General features: G+C 38.2%; 1 protein-coding gene across 1 annotated transcript in view; it reads left to right on the plus strand.

The window, feature by feature from the left end:
* Positions 1-16,847, plus strand: part of CYSLTR1 (cysteinyl leukotriene receptor 1) — a 72,145-nt gene extending 55,298 nt beyond the window's left edge. The window contains exons 2-3 of the mRNA XM_040265654.1: positions 9,674-9,756; positions 14,675-16,847. Coding sequence (XP_040121588.1) covers positions 14,702-15,724 — 1,023 coding nt within the window. The 5' untranslated portion in view covers positions 9,674-9,756; positions 14,675-14,701 and the 3' untranslated portion in view covers positions 15,725-16,847. The remainder of the gene's footprint in view (positions 1-9,673; positions 9,757-14,674) is intronic.
* The last annotated feature ends 1,926 nt before the right edge of the window (positions 16,848-18,773 follow it).

The following is an 18,773-nucleotide window of genomic DNA, read 5'->3' on the forward strand; positions in this document are numbered from 1 at the left end:
AAAATAAAAGGAATCCAAATTGGAAAAGAAGTAAAACTCTCACTGCTTGCAGATGACATGATCCTCTACATAGAAAACCCTGAAGAGTCCACCAGAAAATTACTAGCGCTAATCAATGAATATAGTAAAGTGGCAGGACATAAAATCAACACACAGAAATCCATTGCATTCCTATACACTAATAATGAGAAACTAGAAAGAGAAATTTGAAACAGCTCAACTGGAATTCCATCACCTCCACTAGCTTTGTTCATAGCAATGCTTTCTAAGGCCCACTTGACTTCACATTCCAAAATGTCTGGCTCTAGATTAGTGATCACATCATCATGATTATCTTGGTCGTGAAGATCTTTTTTGTACAATTCTTCTGTGTATTCTTGCCACTTCTTCTTAATATCTTCTGCTTCTGTTAGGTCCATACCATTTCTGTCCTTTATCGAGCCCATCTTTGCATGAAATGTTCCCTTGGTATGTCTCATTTTCTTGAAGAGATATCTAGTCTTTCCCATTCTGTTCTTTTCCTCTATTTCTTTGCATTGATCGCTGAAGAAGGCTTTCTTATCTCTTCTTGCTATTCTTTGGAACTCTACATTCAGATGCTTATATCTTTCCTTTTCTCCTTTGCTTTTCACTTCTCTTCTTTTCACAGCTATTTGTACGGCCTCCCCAGACAGCCATTTTGCTGCATTTCTTTTCCATGGGGATGGTCTTGATCGCTGTCTCCTGTACAATGTCAAGAACCTCATTCCATAGTTCATCAGGCACTCTATCTATCAGATCTAGGCCCTTAAATCTGTTTCTCACTTCCACTGTATAATCATAAGGGATTTGATTTAGGTCATACCTGAATGGTCTAGCGGTTTTCCCTACTTTCTTCAATTTGAGTCTGAATTTGGCAATAAGGAGTTCATGATCTGAGCCACAGTCAGCTCCTGGTCTTGTTTTTGTTGACTGTATACAGCTTCTCCATCTTTGGCTGAAAAGAGTATAATCAATCTGATTTCGGTGTTGACCATCTAGTGATGTCCATGTATAGAGTCTTCTCTTGTGTTGTTGGAAGAGGGTGTTTACTATGACCAGTGCATTTTCTTGGCAAAACTCTATTAGTCTTTGCCATGCTTCATTCTGCATTCCATGGCCAAATTTGCTTGTTACTCCATGTGTTTCTTGACTTCCTACTTTTGCATTCCAGTCCCCTACAATGAAAAGGATATCTTTTGGGGGTGTTACTTCTAAAAGATCATGTAGGTCTTCATAAAACCGTTCAACTTCAGTTTCTTCAGCGTTACTGGTTGGGGCATAGACTTGGATAACTGTGATACTGAACGGTTTGCCTTGGAGATGAACAGAGATCATTCTGTCGTTTTTCGGACTCTTTTGTTGACCATGATGGCTACTCCATTTCTTCTGAGGGATTCCTGCCCGCAGTAGTAGATATAATGGTCATCTGAGTTAAATTCACCCTTTCCAGTCCATTTTAGTTCACTGATTCCTAGAATGTCAACGTTCACCCTTGGCATCTCCTGTTTGACCACTTCCAATTTGCCTTGATTCATGGACCTGACATTCCAGGTTCCTATGCAATATTGCTCTTTACAGCATCAGATCCTGCTTCTCTCACCAGTCACATCCACAGCTGGGTATTGTTTTTGCTTTGGCTCCATCCCTTCATTCTTTCTGGAGTTATTTCTCCACTGATCTCCAGTAACATATTTGGCACCTACTGACCTGGGGAGTTCCTCTTTCAGTATCCTATCATTTTGCCTTTTCATACTGTTCATGGGGTTCACAAGGCAAGAATACTGAAGTGGATTGCCATTCCCTTCTCCAGTGGACCACATTCTGTCAGACCTCTCCACCATGACCCGCCCATCTTGGGTTGCCCCGCAGGCATGACTTAGTTTTATTGAGTTAGAGAAGGCTGTGGTCCTAGTGTGATTAGATTGACTAGTTTTCTGTGAGTATGGTTTCAGTGTATTTGCCTTCTGATACCCTCTTGCAACACCTACCACCTTACTTGGGTTTCTCTTACCTTGAGCGTGAGGTAACTCTTCACGGCTGCTCCAGCAAAGCACAGCTGATGCTCCTTACCTTGGACGAGGGGTATCTCCTTACCACCACCGTTCCTGACCCTCAAGGTGGAATAGCTCCTCTAGGCTCTCCTGTGCCTGCGCAGCCACCACTCCTTGGGTTGCTCTTCCCAGCCGCCGGCCCTGGCCTCGGGCTCGGGATGGCTCCTCAAGGTCACCGCCCCTGGCCTCGGGCATGAGGTGACTTCTCCCAGCCGCCCCTGACCTAGGACATGGGATGTCTCCTCCCGGCTGCCATTGACCTCGGATGTGGGGAAGCTCCTCTCGGTCGCGCTTAGTGAGCCGGCTTGCAGCCGCCTGCGCTTAGTGAGCTGGCTCACAGCTGCCTGTGCTTAAATTTGGAAAACTCAGCAGTGGCCACAGGACTGGAAAAGGTCAGTTTTCATTCCAATCCCAAAGAAAGGCAATGCAAAAGAATGCTCAAACTACCGCACAATTGCACTCATCTCACATGCTAGTAAAGTAATGCTCAAAATTCTCCAAGCCAGTCTTCAGCAATACGTGAACCAAGAACTCCCTGATGTTCAAGCTGGTTTCAGAAAAGGCAGAAGAACCAGAGATCAAATTGCCAACATCCACTGGATCATGGAAAAAGCAAGACAGTTCTAGAAAAACATCTATTTCTGCTTTATTGACTATGCCAAAGCCTTTGACTGTGTGGATCACAATCAACTGGAAAATTCTGAAAGAGATGGGAATACCAGACCACCTGACCTGCCTCTTGAGAAATCTGTATGCAGGTCAGGAAGCAACAGTTAGAACTGGACATGGAACAACAGACTGGTTCCAAATAGGAAAAGGAGTACGTCAAGGCTGTATATTGTCACCTTGCTTATTTAACTTATATGCAGAGCACATCATGAGAAATGTGGGTTGGAAGAAACACAAGCTGGAATCTTGATTGCTGGGAGAAATATCAATCACCTCAGATATGCAGATGACACCACCCTTTTGGCAGAAAGTGAAGAGGAGCTAAAAATCCTCTTGATGAAAGTGAAAGAGGAGAGTGAAAAAGTTGGCTTAAAGCTCAACATTCAGAAAACGAAGATCATGGCCTCTGGTCCCATCACTTCTTGGGAAGTAGATGGGGAAACAGTAGAAACAGTGTCAGACTTTATTTTGGGGGGCTCCAAAATCACTGCAGATGGTGACTGCAGCCATGAAATTAAAACACTCTTACTCCTTGGAAGAAAAGTTATGACCAATCTAGATAGTATATTCAAAAGCTGAGACATTACTTTGCCGACTAAGGTCCGTCTAGTCAAGGCTATGGTTTTTCCTGTGGTCATGTATGGATGTGAGAGTTGGACTGTGAAGAAGGCTGAGCGCCGAAGAAATGATGCTTTTGAACTGTGGTGTTGGAGAAGACTCGAGAGTCCCTTGGACTGCAAGGAGATCCAAGCAGTCCATTCTGAAGGAGATCAACCCTGGGATTTCTTTGGAAGGAATGATGCTAAAGCTGAAGCTCCAGTACTTTGGCCACCTCATGTGAAAAATTGACTCATTGGAAAAGACTTTGATGCTGGGAGGGATTGGGGGCAGGAGGAGAAGGGGACAACCAAGGATGAGATGGCTGGATGGCATCACAGACTCAATGGACGTGAGTCTGGGTGAACTCCGGGAGATGGTGATGGACAGGGAGGCCTGGCATGCTGCAATTCATGAGGTCGCAAAGAGTCAGACACGATTGAGTGACTGAACTGAACTGAACTGATAGAAAACTATAAAACACTGGTGAAAGAAATCAAAGAGGACACAAATAGATGGAGAAATATACCATGTTCATGGATCGGAAGACTCAATATAGTGAAAATGAGTATACTACCCAAAAAACTACAGATTCAATGCAATCCCTATCAAGCTATCAGCGGTATTTTTCACAGAGCTAGAACAAATAATTTCACAATTTGTATGGAAATACAAAAAACCTCGAATAGCAAAAGCAGTCTCGAGAAAGAAGAATAGAACTGGCGGAATAAACCTGCCTGACCTCAGGCTATACTACAAAGCCACAGTCATCAAGACAGTATGGTACTGGCACAAAGACAGAAATATAGATCAATGGAAAAAAATAGAAAGCCCAGAGATAAATCCACACACATATGAACACCTTATCTTCAACAAAGGAGGCAAGAATATACAATGGTGGAAAGACAATCTCTTTAACAAGTGGTGCTGGGAAAACTGGTCAACCACTTGTAAAAAAATAAAACTAGAACACTTTCTAACACCATACACAAAAATAAACTCAAAATGGATTAAAGATCTAAACAAAAGACCAGAAACTATAAAACTCCTAGAGGAGAACATAGGCAAAACACTCTCGGACATAAATCATAGCAGGATCCTCTAGACCCACCTTCCATAATACTGGAAATAAAACCAAAAATGAACAAATTGGATCTAATTAAACTTAAAAGGTTCTGCACAACAATGGAAACTATAAGCAAGGCGAAAAGACAGCCTTCAGAATGGGAGAAAATAATAGCAAATGAAGCAACTGACAAACAACTAATCTCAAAAATATACAAGCAACTCATGCAGCTCAATTCCAGAAAAATAATCGACCCAATCATTAAATGGGCCAAAGAACTAAATAGACATTTCTCCAAAGAAGACCTATAGATGGCTAACAAACACATGAAAAGATGCTCAACATCACTCATTATCAGAGAAATGCAAATCAAGACCACAATGAGATAGCATTTCACATCAGTCAGAATGGCTGTGATCCAAAAGTCTACAAGCAGTAAATGCTGGAGAGGGTGTGGAGAAAAGGGAACCCTCTTACACTGTTGGTGGGAATGCAAACTCGTACAGCCACTATGGAGAACAGTGTGGAGATTCCTTAAAAAACTGAAAAGAGAACTGCCTTATGACCCAGCAATCCCAAGCAATAAATGCTGGAGAGGGTGTGGACAAAAGGGAACCCTCTTACACTGTTGGTGGGAATGCAAACTAGTACAGCCACTATGGAGAACAGTGTGGAGATTCCTTAAAAAAACTGGAAATAGAATTGCCTTATGACACAGCAATCCCACTGCTGGGCATACACACCGAGGAAACCAGAATTGAAAGAGACACATGTACCCCAATGTTCATCACAGTACTGTTTATAATAGCCAGGACATGGAAGCAACCTAGATGTCCATCAGCAGATGAATGGATAAGAAAGCTGTGGTACATATACACAATGGAGTATTACTCAGCCATTAAAAAGAATACATTTGAATCAGTTCTAATGAGGTGGATGAAACTGGAGCCTACTATACAGAGTGAAGTAAGCCAAAAGAAAAACACCAATATAGTATACTAATGCATATATATGGAATTTAGAAAGATGATAATGATAACCCTGTATGCGAGACAGCAAAAGAGACACAGATGTATAGAACAGACTTTTGGACTCTGGGAGAGGGCGAGGGTGGGATGATTTGGGAGAATGGCATTGAAACATGTATAATATCATGTAAGAAACGAATCACCAGTCTAGGTTCAATGCAGGATACAGGATGTTTCATGCTGGTGCACTGGTATGGGGAGGGAGGTGGGAGGGGGGTTCAGGATTGAAAACTCATGTACACCTGTGGGGGATTCAAGTAGATGTATGGCAAAATCAATACAGTATTGTAAAGTAAAGTAAAGTAAAAAAAAAAAAAGAGAGAGAGAGACACGTGTACCCCAATGTTCATTGCAGCACTGTTTATAATAGCCAGGGCATGGAAGAAACCTAGATGTCCATCAGCAGATGAATAGATAAAAAAGCGGTGGTACATATACACAATGGTACATATACACTCAGCCATTAAAAAGAATACATTTGATTCTGTTCTAATGAAGTGGATGAAACTGGAACCTACTATACAGAGTGAAGTAAGCCAGAAAGAAAAACACCAATACAGCATACTAATGCATATATATGGAATTTAGAAAGATGGTAACAATAACCCTGTTCAAGACAGTAAAAGAGACACAGATGTATAGAACAGTCTTTTGGACTCTGTGGGACAGGGAGAGGGTGAGATTATTTGGGAGAATGGCATTGAAACATGTATAGTATCATATGTGGAATGAATCGCCAGTCCAGGTTCGATGCATGATACAGGATGCTCGGGGCTGGTGCACTGGGATGACCCAGAGGGATGGTATGTGGAGGGAGGTGGGAGGGAGGTTCAGGATGGGGAACACATGTACACCTGTGGTGGATTCATGTTGATGTATGGCAAAAGCAATACAATATTGTAAAGTAATTAGCCTCCAATTAAAATAAATAAATTTATATTTTAAAAAATAAATAAAATAAAAGGGACCAACAAAGAAGACTTAAGCAGTTTCTCCCTTGCAGGTTATGAAGAATGGTGACCATACTGCCAGAATCAGATATGTTGTTATTTGTTGTAAAACAAAGAGGGTAAGGCCAAGGCGTGGGGGGGAGGGGAAGACCTTTGAGCCCTAGAAAGTCCAGTAACTTTACACTGCAAGATTAGCACCTAGTTTAGAAACCACTGTCAAAGTTAAAACTGTTGTGCTACCTTTAGAGGGCCTGAAAAAACCTGTATCCTGAGCACAGCTGATACATTCAAAGAGGAATGAAATGATACTTTCTCTCAGATGTTCGCCTAAGAGAAACTCTAGGAACATCTAGAAGTCTTAAATCAAGTTCACAAACAACTTCTGTCTGGTTCCTCTTTATTGAAACTGTAAATCTCTTAACTTATTTGCTCTTTTTTTCTAAGATGAAAAATAAAGAATACTTGGGTTTTGCTCTTTAAGTCTGGTGGGACTGCCCAATAGGAAGAACAGTGAAGTTTAAATTGAATAACCACAGAGATGAGTATGACATGAAACAATCAGTGAAAATTACAAGGAAAGTACAAACAAAATAATGTAGGACTTCAAAGGAAAGAAATATTAAATTGGATCATGAATGGCTTTTTGTTTGAATATAAGCGAAAAAGAGGCACAGTTACTATGCTCATTTAATAGAAGATACTAGCCTGGGGACTACCTGAAGATGCTATGGATCACTAGCTCTACCTGGGCCACACTTAGAAGGCACAACAGTATATAAGTCATCCTCATTCATAGATAGTTTTTTTGCAGCAAAAATGAAAGGTTTCATATATGAATTGGGACCTTATATTCTCAGGTTATCTTTGGGAACTCCTACTTACTTGTTCACTGAAGCTTGACCAGGCTACAGATCAATGGAGGCTAAGGGCTGATGCAAAGAGAGTAGATAGATGATGATGATAATGAAGATAGATAGATAATAGATAGACTGATAGATAGATAGATATACATGGACTAGATGAGCCAAATAAAAATTTAAGTACCTCCTGAAATAAATAATTAAACCCAAAAGTTATATATCCACACATTTACTTTATTGCCTCATCTTCCCTCACTCAACCACCCAGACAAGAATGGTAGAATCCAATTATGGCAGAAGCTGATGTCAGAGACAAGAGTTCTCAAGTAAACAAAAAAGAAAAGAAGGGAAAAAAGTAAGAGTATTGAACGCCTACCATATGCAAACTCAGAATTTGTAAAGGAAATTTCTAAAGGAACCATGGAAGACACTTCAAAATCCCAAACTTGGGGAAACATTACATTGTTGCCCAGGCAATGTGACTTTTACTCACTTGTGCATGTACAGAGAGAAAGCTAAATTGTAGTTGTACAGCTACCATAAATTTGGACAATTAGTGCATTCGCCTGGTAAAACTACACTTCTCATAGATGGGTCTTAGAAATTCATAAACTTTCTCTTTCCACACTGGGGAGAAATATAAACTTTGTCTAAACATAAAACTGTGACAGAGCCAAAGTTAATTTTCACCTAGAGAAAATGACTGGAATCATATAATTCCTGGCTTAGAAAGGTTATTTTTATTAAATATTCAGTCAATATATCTTTATTGATTAAAGAGCCCCAGGAGAAGCTAAATCCCCAAAGAAGTTTTAATGCCTGAGTAACAAAATATAAAAGCCAACTCTGTTTGAGTAATTTCCCACCTGCAATGCTTACTTCCTCCAGACTGCTAGTAGAAGCTTACTTATGTCAACTCCTTGCCTGGGAATGAATGGAAAATTCTGATAGAGAGAGAAGAAATTGGAGAATATTTGAAAAATGATTATCTGAATATGTGGTGGACTCAAACATCAATATCATAGCTGTGGGTTCAGATTCCTACTTTTTAAGCTGTTTCATATTTTCGCATTTTCTTTATTTTCATTTTGATTTTTCCTTTTTTTCAGTAGAGTTCCTTTGAAAAGTTCCAAACTATTTTAAACTTGCTAAGGTCCATCTAGTCAAAGCTGTGGTGTTTCCAGTAGTCACGTATGAATGGGAGAGTTGGACTATAAAGAAAGCTGAGAGCCAAAGAATTGATACTTTTGAACTGTGACTCTTGAGAGTCCTTCGGACTGTAAGGAGATCCAACCAGTAAATTCTAACGGGAATCAGTCTTGAATATTCATTGGAAGGACTGATGCTGTAGCCAGTACTTTGGCCACCTGATGCAAAGAACTGACTCACTGGAAAAGACCCTGACGCTGGGAAAGATTGAAGGCGGGAGGAGAAGGAGATGACAGAGAATGAGATAGTTGGATGGCATCACCAACATGATGGACATGAGTTTCAGTAGGCTCCAGGAGTTGGTGATGGACAGGGAGGCCTGGCATGCTGCAGTTCATGGGGTCGCAGAGAGTCAGACACGACTGAGCAACTGAACTGAACTGAAGGATAAATTGGAGAAACATGTTTATTTTGTTGACACTTAGACCACAAATAGAAGAAAAATGGCCGGTCTCTGGGGTCCTTGCATATAAGGATGAAAGTTGCCATAAGGCAACACAAATTTAGGAAACAAGTATTCAGAGAGCTACTGTTTTAAGAAAGCCCTTCTTTGTTCATTTCTTGGAGATTTTTTATACTTTCTTAGATTTTCTGATAGTTTAGTTGAAGATACATACACTCATGAAAAGTTAACTATACAAACTATAAAACAGTTGATATCCAAAGGTATACAATATATGCCAAATTGATGATTAAGTCCATAACTATTATTATGAAATTTTAGGGAAAAGAGCCCAAAGTCTTCTAAATCATCATTCGTCCCAGGAAAACTGTCCCTAAACCATCACAGGCAGATATACTTGATATTTTTCAAGTCCTAATTCCTCTTCCTAGCAAACTAGATCCTTGGATATGAAGTTCCAAGTTATTTCTCCTTTGAACTTTATAAAGAGCTATTTAGAAGAGAAAATAGGGAAAATATCATGGCTTCATAAAAGAATTTTTATAATACTATGTTCATCTCTAGATACAGAAACTATTAATAGAGCAGCAGACATGTGTAATCAGCCATGGTCTTTATTTTAAATTTTCCCCTGAGGATGTAAAAATGAGTGGAGTGGAAACAAGGATACATGGAATCCAGTAACTAGCTCTAAATCTGTCAGTAAAGCTATGATGTCCCATCACACACCCTGGATCTGTGCTTAAGGCTGCTAAACTCCCATGACCCTCTGGACTGCTTCTAAAGTCATTAACTTCCTTTTCAATCTTATGATTTCAGCTTAGGCTTCATCTGATATTACATCATAAGTGCTGACCACTAACCAAGAATATTCGTGACGGGTACTGCAGTGCCAGAAAGAGGTATGGCTCTATTTTCTAAATAAATCTTGTTTTTCAACTCACTAGTTATCTTAACAAAGTAACTTCCTTCATCATCTGCACTAAATCTTAATTTCATTTATGTTTATTGCCTGTATATGTTTGCATACATGCTCAGTCATGTCTGACTCTTTGCAACCCCATGAACTGTAGCCTACCAGGCTCCTCTGTCCATGGATTTTCCAGGCAAGAATACTAGAGTGGGTTACCATTTTCTCCTCTAGGAGATCATCCCAATCCAGGGATCAAACCTACATCTCTGGTATTGGCAGGCAGATTCTTTATCACTGAGCACTTGGGAAGTCCCTATTGTTTGTATATATGAATCAACTAATAGCCAATTCATTTTGCACTAGGATAGTTCTTACCATACTGTACTATAACTTCTTCATACTTCTGAGCTATCACTCCTCTCCCCCACCATTCTATGAGCTGTTTAAAGGCAGAGATGCGTCCTTAAGCATCTCTGTTTCCATATAGTGTAGATATCATTATTAGGAGATCACAGTAAATTCTATAAAAATGAATTAAATGCTGTTTAAGATATCATCTGCAAAATGAGTAGCTTGAACTAAATGATCTCTAAACTTCTAGTATTCATTACTTGTTTGAAAGTTTTAAATTTTTCTTTTTTTTGACCTAATATAAGTCAATTGCTTGACTTAGTTATAAATAAGCAGTCAAATCTAAATATCAAAAGTACAAGGAAAGCTTTTTTAGTAACGACCAATAAATTTATTAATGGTACTAAAGAAACCTATTTCTTTTTAAATTAATTTATCCATTTTATTTGGCATCTTTCATTCAAACACCTGAGAATTTCAAAGTTATTTATAATATTTAACAGACAAGTAAAACAAACAATTAATCTCTGTCAAGATATAACTGTTTTAATATTATAATTAACCTTATGATTTAGTGCCTTTCTTAGTACTTTAGGAAGCAACTTAACAGATCCACTTTAGGTTCTGAGGTTGGGAAAGTTTTAAATAATATTGGAGTGAAAAGATAACTTTCAGTGGTTTAGAATGATAAACAATACTTTCAAATGATAAACTTGCTCTGTCGTTTATTTACTCATTCATTCTATTAATATTTATGAGCATTTATGAGCAAAATACATATGTGTTGGCCCTGTGTGAGCCCTTTATATATCAATCAGAAAGACTATGAGGGAAGATAACAAACACATACACACCACTGATCTGAAAGACAGATTTAAAGTTCCCTAGAAGGGGAAAGATAGAAATTACCTTGGAAGGAGGCTAAGGGAAGGCTTTGTCAAGAAAGTGTCAAGAAGAGCTGAAAGATGTGTAGCTTTTGCACACACATAGATGGAGAAAATGTCATTTCATGAAGAAGAAATACCATGAAAATAGACAGATAGGTGGGAAAACATATAGCTCATGTCCCTGATATAGTAAAGTAGTTGTTTATTGAAATATAGGGTGTACAAAAAGGGAGAAGTGAGAGAGAGGCTAGGAAAGTTCAGTTGCAACCAGACTCTGTGTGTGTGTGTGTGTGTGTGTGTGTGTGTGTGCACTAAGTCACTTCAGTCGTATCTGACTCTGCAACCCTATGGACTGTAGCCTGCCAGGCTCCTCAGTCTGTCAGATTCTACAGGCAAGAATACTGGAGTGGACTGCCATGCCCTCCTCCAAGGGCTCTTCCAAGAGGCTTAAATATCAGGCCAAGAAGTCTGGATTTTATTTTGAAGACACTAAAGGACCACTGAAGATTTTTAGAGAAGTAATGTGAGATAATTGGAAGCTATAATGTATAGAGAATTATTTTGGAAAGAGTTTGTAGCAGAATATAGTGAGTGTTGGTGGTGGTAGAAAGGACAGATGGTAATTATTTGATAGCTTTCAAATGTGGTTATTTTTTAAAAAGGCATTTCTCCAAAGAAGACATACAGATGGCTAACAAACACATGAAAAGATGCTCAACATCACTCATTATCAGAGAAATGTAAATCAAAACCACAATGAGGTACCATTTCACACATTTCAGAATGGCTGTGATCCAAAAGTCTACAAGCAATAAATGCTGGAGAGGGTGTGGAGAAAAGGGAACCCTCTTACACTGTTGGTGGGAATGCAAACTAGTACAGCCACTATGGAGAACAGTGTGTAGATTCTTTAAAAAACTGGAAATAGAACTGTCTTATGACACAGCAATCCCACTGCTGGGCATACATACCAAGGAAACCAGAATTGAAAGAGACACATGTACCCCAATGTTCATTGCAGCACTGTTTATAATAGCCAGGACATGGAAGCAACCTAGATGTCCATCAGCAGATGAATGGATAAGAAAGCTGTGGTACATATACACAATGGAGTATTACTCAGCCATTAAAAAGTATACATTTGAATCAGTTCTAATGAGGTGGATGAAACTGGAGCCTATTATACAGAGTGAAGTAAGCCAGAAAGAAAAACACCAATATAGTATACTAACACATATATATGGAATTCAGAAACATGGTAATCATAATCCTGTATGAGAGACAGCAAAAGAGACACAGATGTATAGAACAGACTTTTGGACTCTGTGGGAGAGGAAGAGGGTGAGATGATTTGGGAGAATGGCATTGAAACATGTATACTATCATGTAAGAAACGAATCGCCAGTCTAGGTTCGATATAGGATACAGGATGCTTGGGGGCTGGTGCACTGGGATGACCCAGAGAGATGATATGGGGAGAGAGGTGCGAGGGGGTTCAGGATTGGGAACTCATGTACACCCGTGGCGGATTCATGTCAATGTATGGCAAAACCAATACAGTACTGTAAAGTAAAATATAAATAAATAAATAATGAAAAAAATAAAATTAAATTAATAAAAAATAAAAGGCTATATCAAAAATCTCAACAGCACCACCTAGTGCCTCACAGGCTAACACTGCCTGATTTGGAGAAAACCCAATACAGGGCTAGCTAGAATACGTTTACAGAGATTCTGTTTCTTCCACAATTGCACCTGAATTCAGAAAAGTGATGGTGAAAGAGGCAGGTTAAGTGGAAAGCAAACTGAGAAATAATGCATAGGTTGAGAATAATGAACTAATTTTTCTCTGTGATCTTAGTTATATACCCTCAGAATGATTCACCTTCAAATTTTTTACTGTATATCAACATTGCTTGGTGGAAAATAATGACTTTTTTTGGCCACACTGCAAAGCTTGTGGGATGTCAGTTCTCCATCCAGGGATTGGACCCAGGCCACCTCAGTGAAAGCCTGGAATACTAACCACTAGGCCACCAGGGAACTCCCAAAAATGACATTTTTAATGAAAGGAAAAAATAGATGGACAAATGAATAGATGACATACCCTCACAGCAAATATAATTGTTAGCAGTAGTAAACCTGGAAAGTTATATCCCATCTACAACCACAACCATAGCTCCCTGAATATGTATCCTTGACACAGAGACTAATTCAGTCTCTTTCATTGCCGGCAGTTCTTGCATGCTGAAGCAATCTTCCCACTTTACAAACCCTAACCCCTCTCTTACCAGGGAGAAAGAGCTGTGTAACAGACCAACAAATCATATTTCAACCAAAGATTATCTACCATATTATAAATTGATGAGTTGTTTCCACCTCCTTAAAGAATAAAAGAGAAAAATGTGGAGGAACATAGGAAATCACTACTTCTGCACTCTCTCATCTCTATATCTTTCTGATTAGAGCTTATTTATTGCCCTGATAAAGCTGGGCAGATAAAGCTGCCCTGATAAAGATAGGCCAGACCAAGCAACAATCTCTTGCTATAAGAGACATGACCATGTGTTGTTGAACAGTAAGACTTTGAATGTGATTCTGGGAATAGAACAAGGATGAGCAAGTACAACAATTTCCTCACCCAGAAAGGGAAAGGGAAGTCGCTCAGTTGTGTCCGACTCTGCAACCCTATGGACTGTAGCCCACCAGGCTCCTCCAACCATGGTATTTTCCAGGCAAGAGTACTGGAGTAGGTTGCCATTTCCTTCTCCAGAAGATCTTCCCCACCTAGGAATCAAACCAGGGTCTCCTGCATCATAGGCAGACGCTTTACCGTCTGAGCCACCAAGGAAGTATATGCTGCAGTTCTCCTCAGAGCCTTAACTTAGGTGCAGATTTTGGAAATGTATTTCACCCTTTTTCCTCATTAAAATAACTAGATAGCTTCTAAAGTTTCCCCAGCCTTGGTGTTCTGTGGTTCTAAATAGAGTCCACCATGTTCTAGATTAAGATTCTCCTCCAAGGAGTGAGTTCCACTGATAATAAATTTAATTATTTTCCTTAGGTACAAGCATCACCCAGCAGCTGTTACTTAGGAAGACTTCTTTGTGGGGGAACTAAGCATTTTCCTCCAGATTTTATTCTCAGAAAGAGCTCTTCTAATAGAGAAAGAGATGATAGATAGATAGATAGATAGATAGATAGATAGATAGATAGATAGAAGCCAATATAATATTGTAAAGTAAAAAATAAATAAATAATAATAAAAATGAATTAAAGAAAAAAAAGAAGATAGATACTCATGAAACTACTATCTTTAAAACTTTTCTCTAAAAACAAACCCATTTAAAAGGAAGATTTATAGGATAGTACTGGAGTAATAAGGCCTAAAATAAGGCATAGCTCTTTTAGCTAGGTCTTAAAGATTAAGAAGTCCATCAGGCAAACATGCATAGGAAATGGGGGGAAAGAGTTCTCTGGGTGCGTATAGGACACAAACCCTTCTCCTGGGGGCAAAGTCTAGAAGAATATCTTTTTATTCACCCACCACTCTTGCTTCCTGCTGTTTTCAAAAAATATATACATAGCAACACTATAAAATGAAACGTTAGTACGCCCTATAATTTATGGAAGAGCAAAAATTGACAAGATTTTTTATATATATTGCAGGCACCGAGAAGACTCTCCTAGAGAAACATGGATGGAGTTGGAAATCTGACAGTATCTTCTTCCAGTAGTAATGCATGCAATGATACTATTGATGATTTCCGAAATCAAGTGTATTCCACCTTGTACTCTATGATCTCCGTTGTGGGCTTCTTTGGCAATGGCTTTGTGCTCTATATCCTCATAAAAACATATCATGAGAAGTCAGCCTACCAAGTATACATGATTAATTTAGCAGTAGCTGATCTACTGTGTGTGTGCACACTACCTCTCCGTGTGGTCTATTATGTTCACAAAGGCATTTGGCTCTTTGGTGACTTTTTGTGTCGCCTCAGCACCTATGCCTTGTATGTCAACCTCTATTGTAGCATCTTCTTTATGACAGCCATGAGCTTTTTCCGGTGCATTGCAATTGTTTTCCCAGTCCAAAATATTAATTTGGTTACACAGAAAAAAGCCAGGTTTGTGTGTGTTGGTATTTGGATTTTTGTGATTTTGACTAGTTCTCCATTTTTAATGTCCAAATCTTACAAAGATGAGAAAAACAATACCAAGTGCTTTGAGCCTCCACAGGACAATCAAGCTAAATATTATATCTTGGTCTTGCATTATGTGTCATTATTTTTTGGATTTATCATTCCTTTCATTATTATAATTGTCTGTTACACAATGATCATTTTGACCTTACTAAAAAATTCAATGAAGAAAAATCTATCAAGTCGTAAAAAAGCTATAGGAATGATCATAGTTGTGACAGCTGCCTTTTTGATCAGCTTCATGCCATATCATATTCAACGTACCATTCACCTTCATTTTTTACACAATGAAACAAAACCCTGTGATTCTGTCCTTAGAATGCAAAAGTCAGTGGTCATAACCTTGTCTCTGGCTGCATCAAATTGTTGCTTTGACCCTCTACTATATTTCTTTTCAGGGGGGAACTTTAGGAGAAGGCTGTCTACATTTAGAAAGCATTCTTTGTCCAGCATGACTTATGTACCCAAGAAGAAGACCTCCTTGCCAGAAAAAGGAGAAGAAATATATAATGAATAGTTTAAGCCTATTTTTGATGATTCTCAAATCACTATTTTCTCAAATCATTCACAATAAAAATAAGAACTTCCATTAATAATTTGCACTTATTTGACTTAATCTGTACCTATAAATCTATCTCATTTATGAATTCACATTATTAGAGGTCCTAAGGACATTTTTAGTGTTAAAATTCAGTTCAAGTCTATGAACTAAATTATAAATGGTTTTCTGAGCTTTCACTTAAAGATGGACAAAATTTGTATCTTGGCACTGTAAAAAATAGGTCTGAGATTAAAGTTTTCCCTCTCAAATAAAAGCTTTACCAAGGGTAAGAACTAGCTTTTTAAGATATAAATTTAGCTAATAGTTCTCAGTGATCCTAACATATTTCTTTGCATGCATGCATGCCAACAGATGAGAACTGGAGTGAGCCAGGAGCCACATAAAATGTACTATCACCCTCTTTCTTTGTAGCACTGATTGGCTAGGAAAGTATGGCCATTTCTTTCCCTCAAGAAAATGATCATGTGTTAGAACAGCCTAGTCTTCAGCCAAATGGCCCTAAAGTCTCCATTCAATGTACAATCTGGAAACTGAGGAAGGTAAACCTGATCAAAAGCTAGTTTGTCTCCAATTTTCTTCTGCTTCTGCCTTAGGCTCCCAAAAGAGAATAGTAGGGTTTTTGTTGCTCATTGAGATTCTTTTAGGGTACTCTCTCCCTAAACAAGATGCAATCCTTCCTTAATAAAGCAGATGACTGGCACTACCATATAATAACAGAAATATTTTAAAATTTATCTAAAGAAGAGGAAAGGGAATCTACTTTTCTACACACTTATTATTGGAACCACAATGAACTGCAATGAGTCTCTGAATAAAAATTTGAATGTTGATATTGCAAATTTTAAGAAGTACTTACAGTTATGCATATTGTATAAACTATATGTAAGAAATTTTGATGTATGCATTTATGAGTGGAAGTTTGTTATAAGCTTTGTTATATTTTGTGCTTTTTACTTTTATTAGCATGTTGACAGGAATACCAAAGATATACTTACAGTGGTTTTTATGTTATAGTGGAAGCTTTCTTCTTAAAATAGCAACAGTTTGATTATGGCTGAAATATAATATTCATGAGCAAGTTTTTGTCAAAGTGTAGTCTGTTCCTTAATTCTGTGTTTCAAAAAGTGCATTATCTCAGAAGAAATGAAAATGTTGAAAAAAAGAAAAGCTAGGATACAAGTTCTATCTGAATCTGCCACATGCATGTAATTTCTATTTCACTTCTAATGTTGCAATCCCTTTGAAAACCTGAAAGATTTATGCATGCATAATTCTCTTCAGTCATGTCCAACTCTTTACAACCCTATGGACTATATCTGTCCATGGAATTCTCCAGGCAAGAATACTGGAGTGGATTGCAATGCCCTCCTCCAGGGGATCTTCCCGACCCATGAATCGAACCTGCATCTCACATGTCTCCTGCATTGGCAGGCAGGCTCTTTACCACTAGCACCACATGGGAAGCCCATAGGATCTCAAAGATATAGTAATAACTGATGCCCATTTATTTTTAACACACCTGAGGTTTGTACAAGTAAAAGTACCTGCACTTTTACCCCATATTTTTTTTCTTGCTTGACAAAGATCAAATGTAATATGTGTCATAAAATCAGTCCTTATTTCTCATTCACTAAGCTTTTTGTTATTCAATGAGTATATTGTAGTAGAACAACACTACATTGAAAGCCAGAAGACCTGGATGCTAATCTGATCTCTATCACTTACTAGCAGTGAAACTTGAAGCAAGTAACATAAACTCTGATTCTTAGCTTCCTCACTTGTAAAGTGGGAATAATAATACTTGTCCTGCCTTTCTTACAAGGCACATTTGAAACTCAAATGTAATCATAGTATACAAACATATTTTGACACACATATGTTAAAATTTTATCTTAAAACATACAGTGTGGTACAATTTATCACACTAAATATAAGGTATTTAGAGATGATTTTGTTACTTAAGCATACTGAATCATATTTACTATTGGGTTAGCCAAAAAGTTCATTCAGGTTTCCTGCAACCACATATGCAAAATCCAAATGAACTTTTTGGCCAACCCAATACAGAGATTCTCAATTCTGAAAGAATTAGAACAAAATATGGCCATAGTTAAAATGTATTACACATAAAATAATCTTATTTTTTCCTACCTCCAGGTTTTTGCTTGTGTTCTCATTTCCAGCCACAGTCCCACTTCCTCCCACTCAGAAACATACCATGCTTCAATCACCTACAAACTCACCATGGATTTATTCTTCTCTAATGCTGTACGTATTATAACCTGCACCACACTGTTTTGCACTCAATGTTTTTGCTAATTTTTCCAAATATATTAGTATTTTCTCCCAAAGTGAAATAATTGCTTTGTGTAATTATCAGTTCCTTGAAAATTATGCCTTTAAATCATGGTGCCTAATATTTAATGAGCATTTGCTCTGTTTTAATTACTTTATCTGTATCAGTTCATTTAATGTTTACAGCTGCCCTGTGAGGTGGGTACCATTATTATCCTTGTTTTACTGATTTAAAAACAGAGGCACAAAGAGGTTAAGTAATTTATCTAACGTCAGATAGCTTGTAAGCATCAGAATCAGAGTTCAAATCTAGCCTGGTGCCCTGTGATGACCTAGAGGGGTGCCCCTAGACCTAGTGGGATGGGAGGATGGGAGGAAGGCTCAAGAAGGAAGGTATGTATATATATGGTTGATTCCTGTTTTTGTATAGCAGAAACCAACACAATATTGTAAAGCAATTATTCTCCAATTTAAAAAATTAATTCCTGACTCACAAAATAATTAAATAAACAAATAAAGGCCTTCTGAGATAATTAAATATATTTCTCAATAGCTACCTCCTATTAACACTTTAGTGATTCCAACCACTCAGAAGCTTGAAAGTTGAGATTAGATCTCAAAGCAATGTAAATTTGTAGACCCTTTCCAGTAGCAACATTACATTGGAGGTGGGAAAAAAAACTCACTTTTTCTATTCTACTTTATGTGC

Source organism: Oryx dammah, unplaced genomic scaffold (genome assembly GCF_014754425.2).
Source record: "Oryx dammah isolate SB20612 unplaced genomic scaffold, SCBI_Odam_1.1 HiC_scaffold_23, whole genome shotgun sequence".
Lineage (NCBI taxonomy): Eukaryota > Metazoa > Chordata > Mammalia > Artiodactyla > Bovidae > Oryx > Oryx dammah.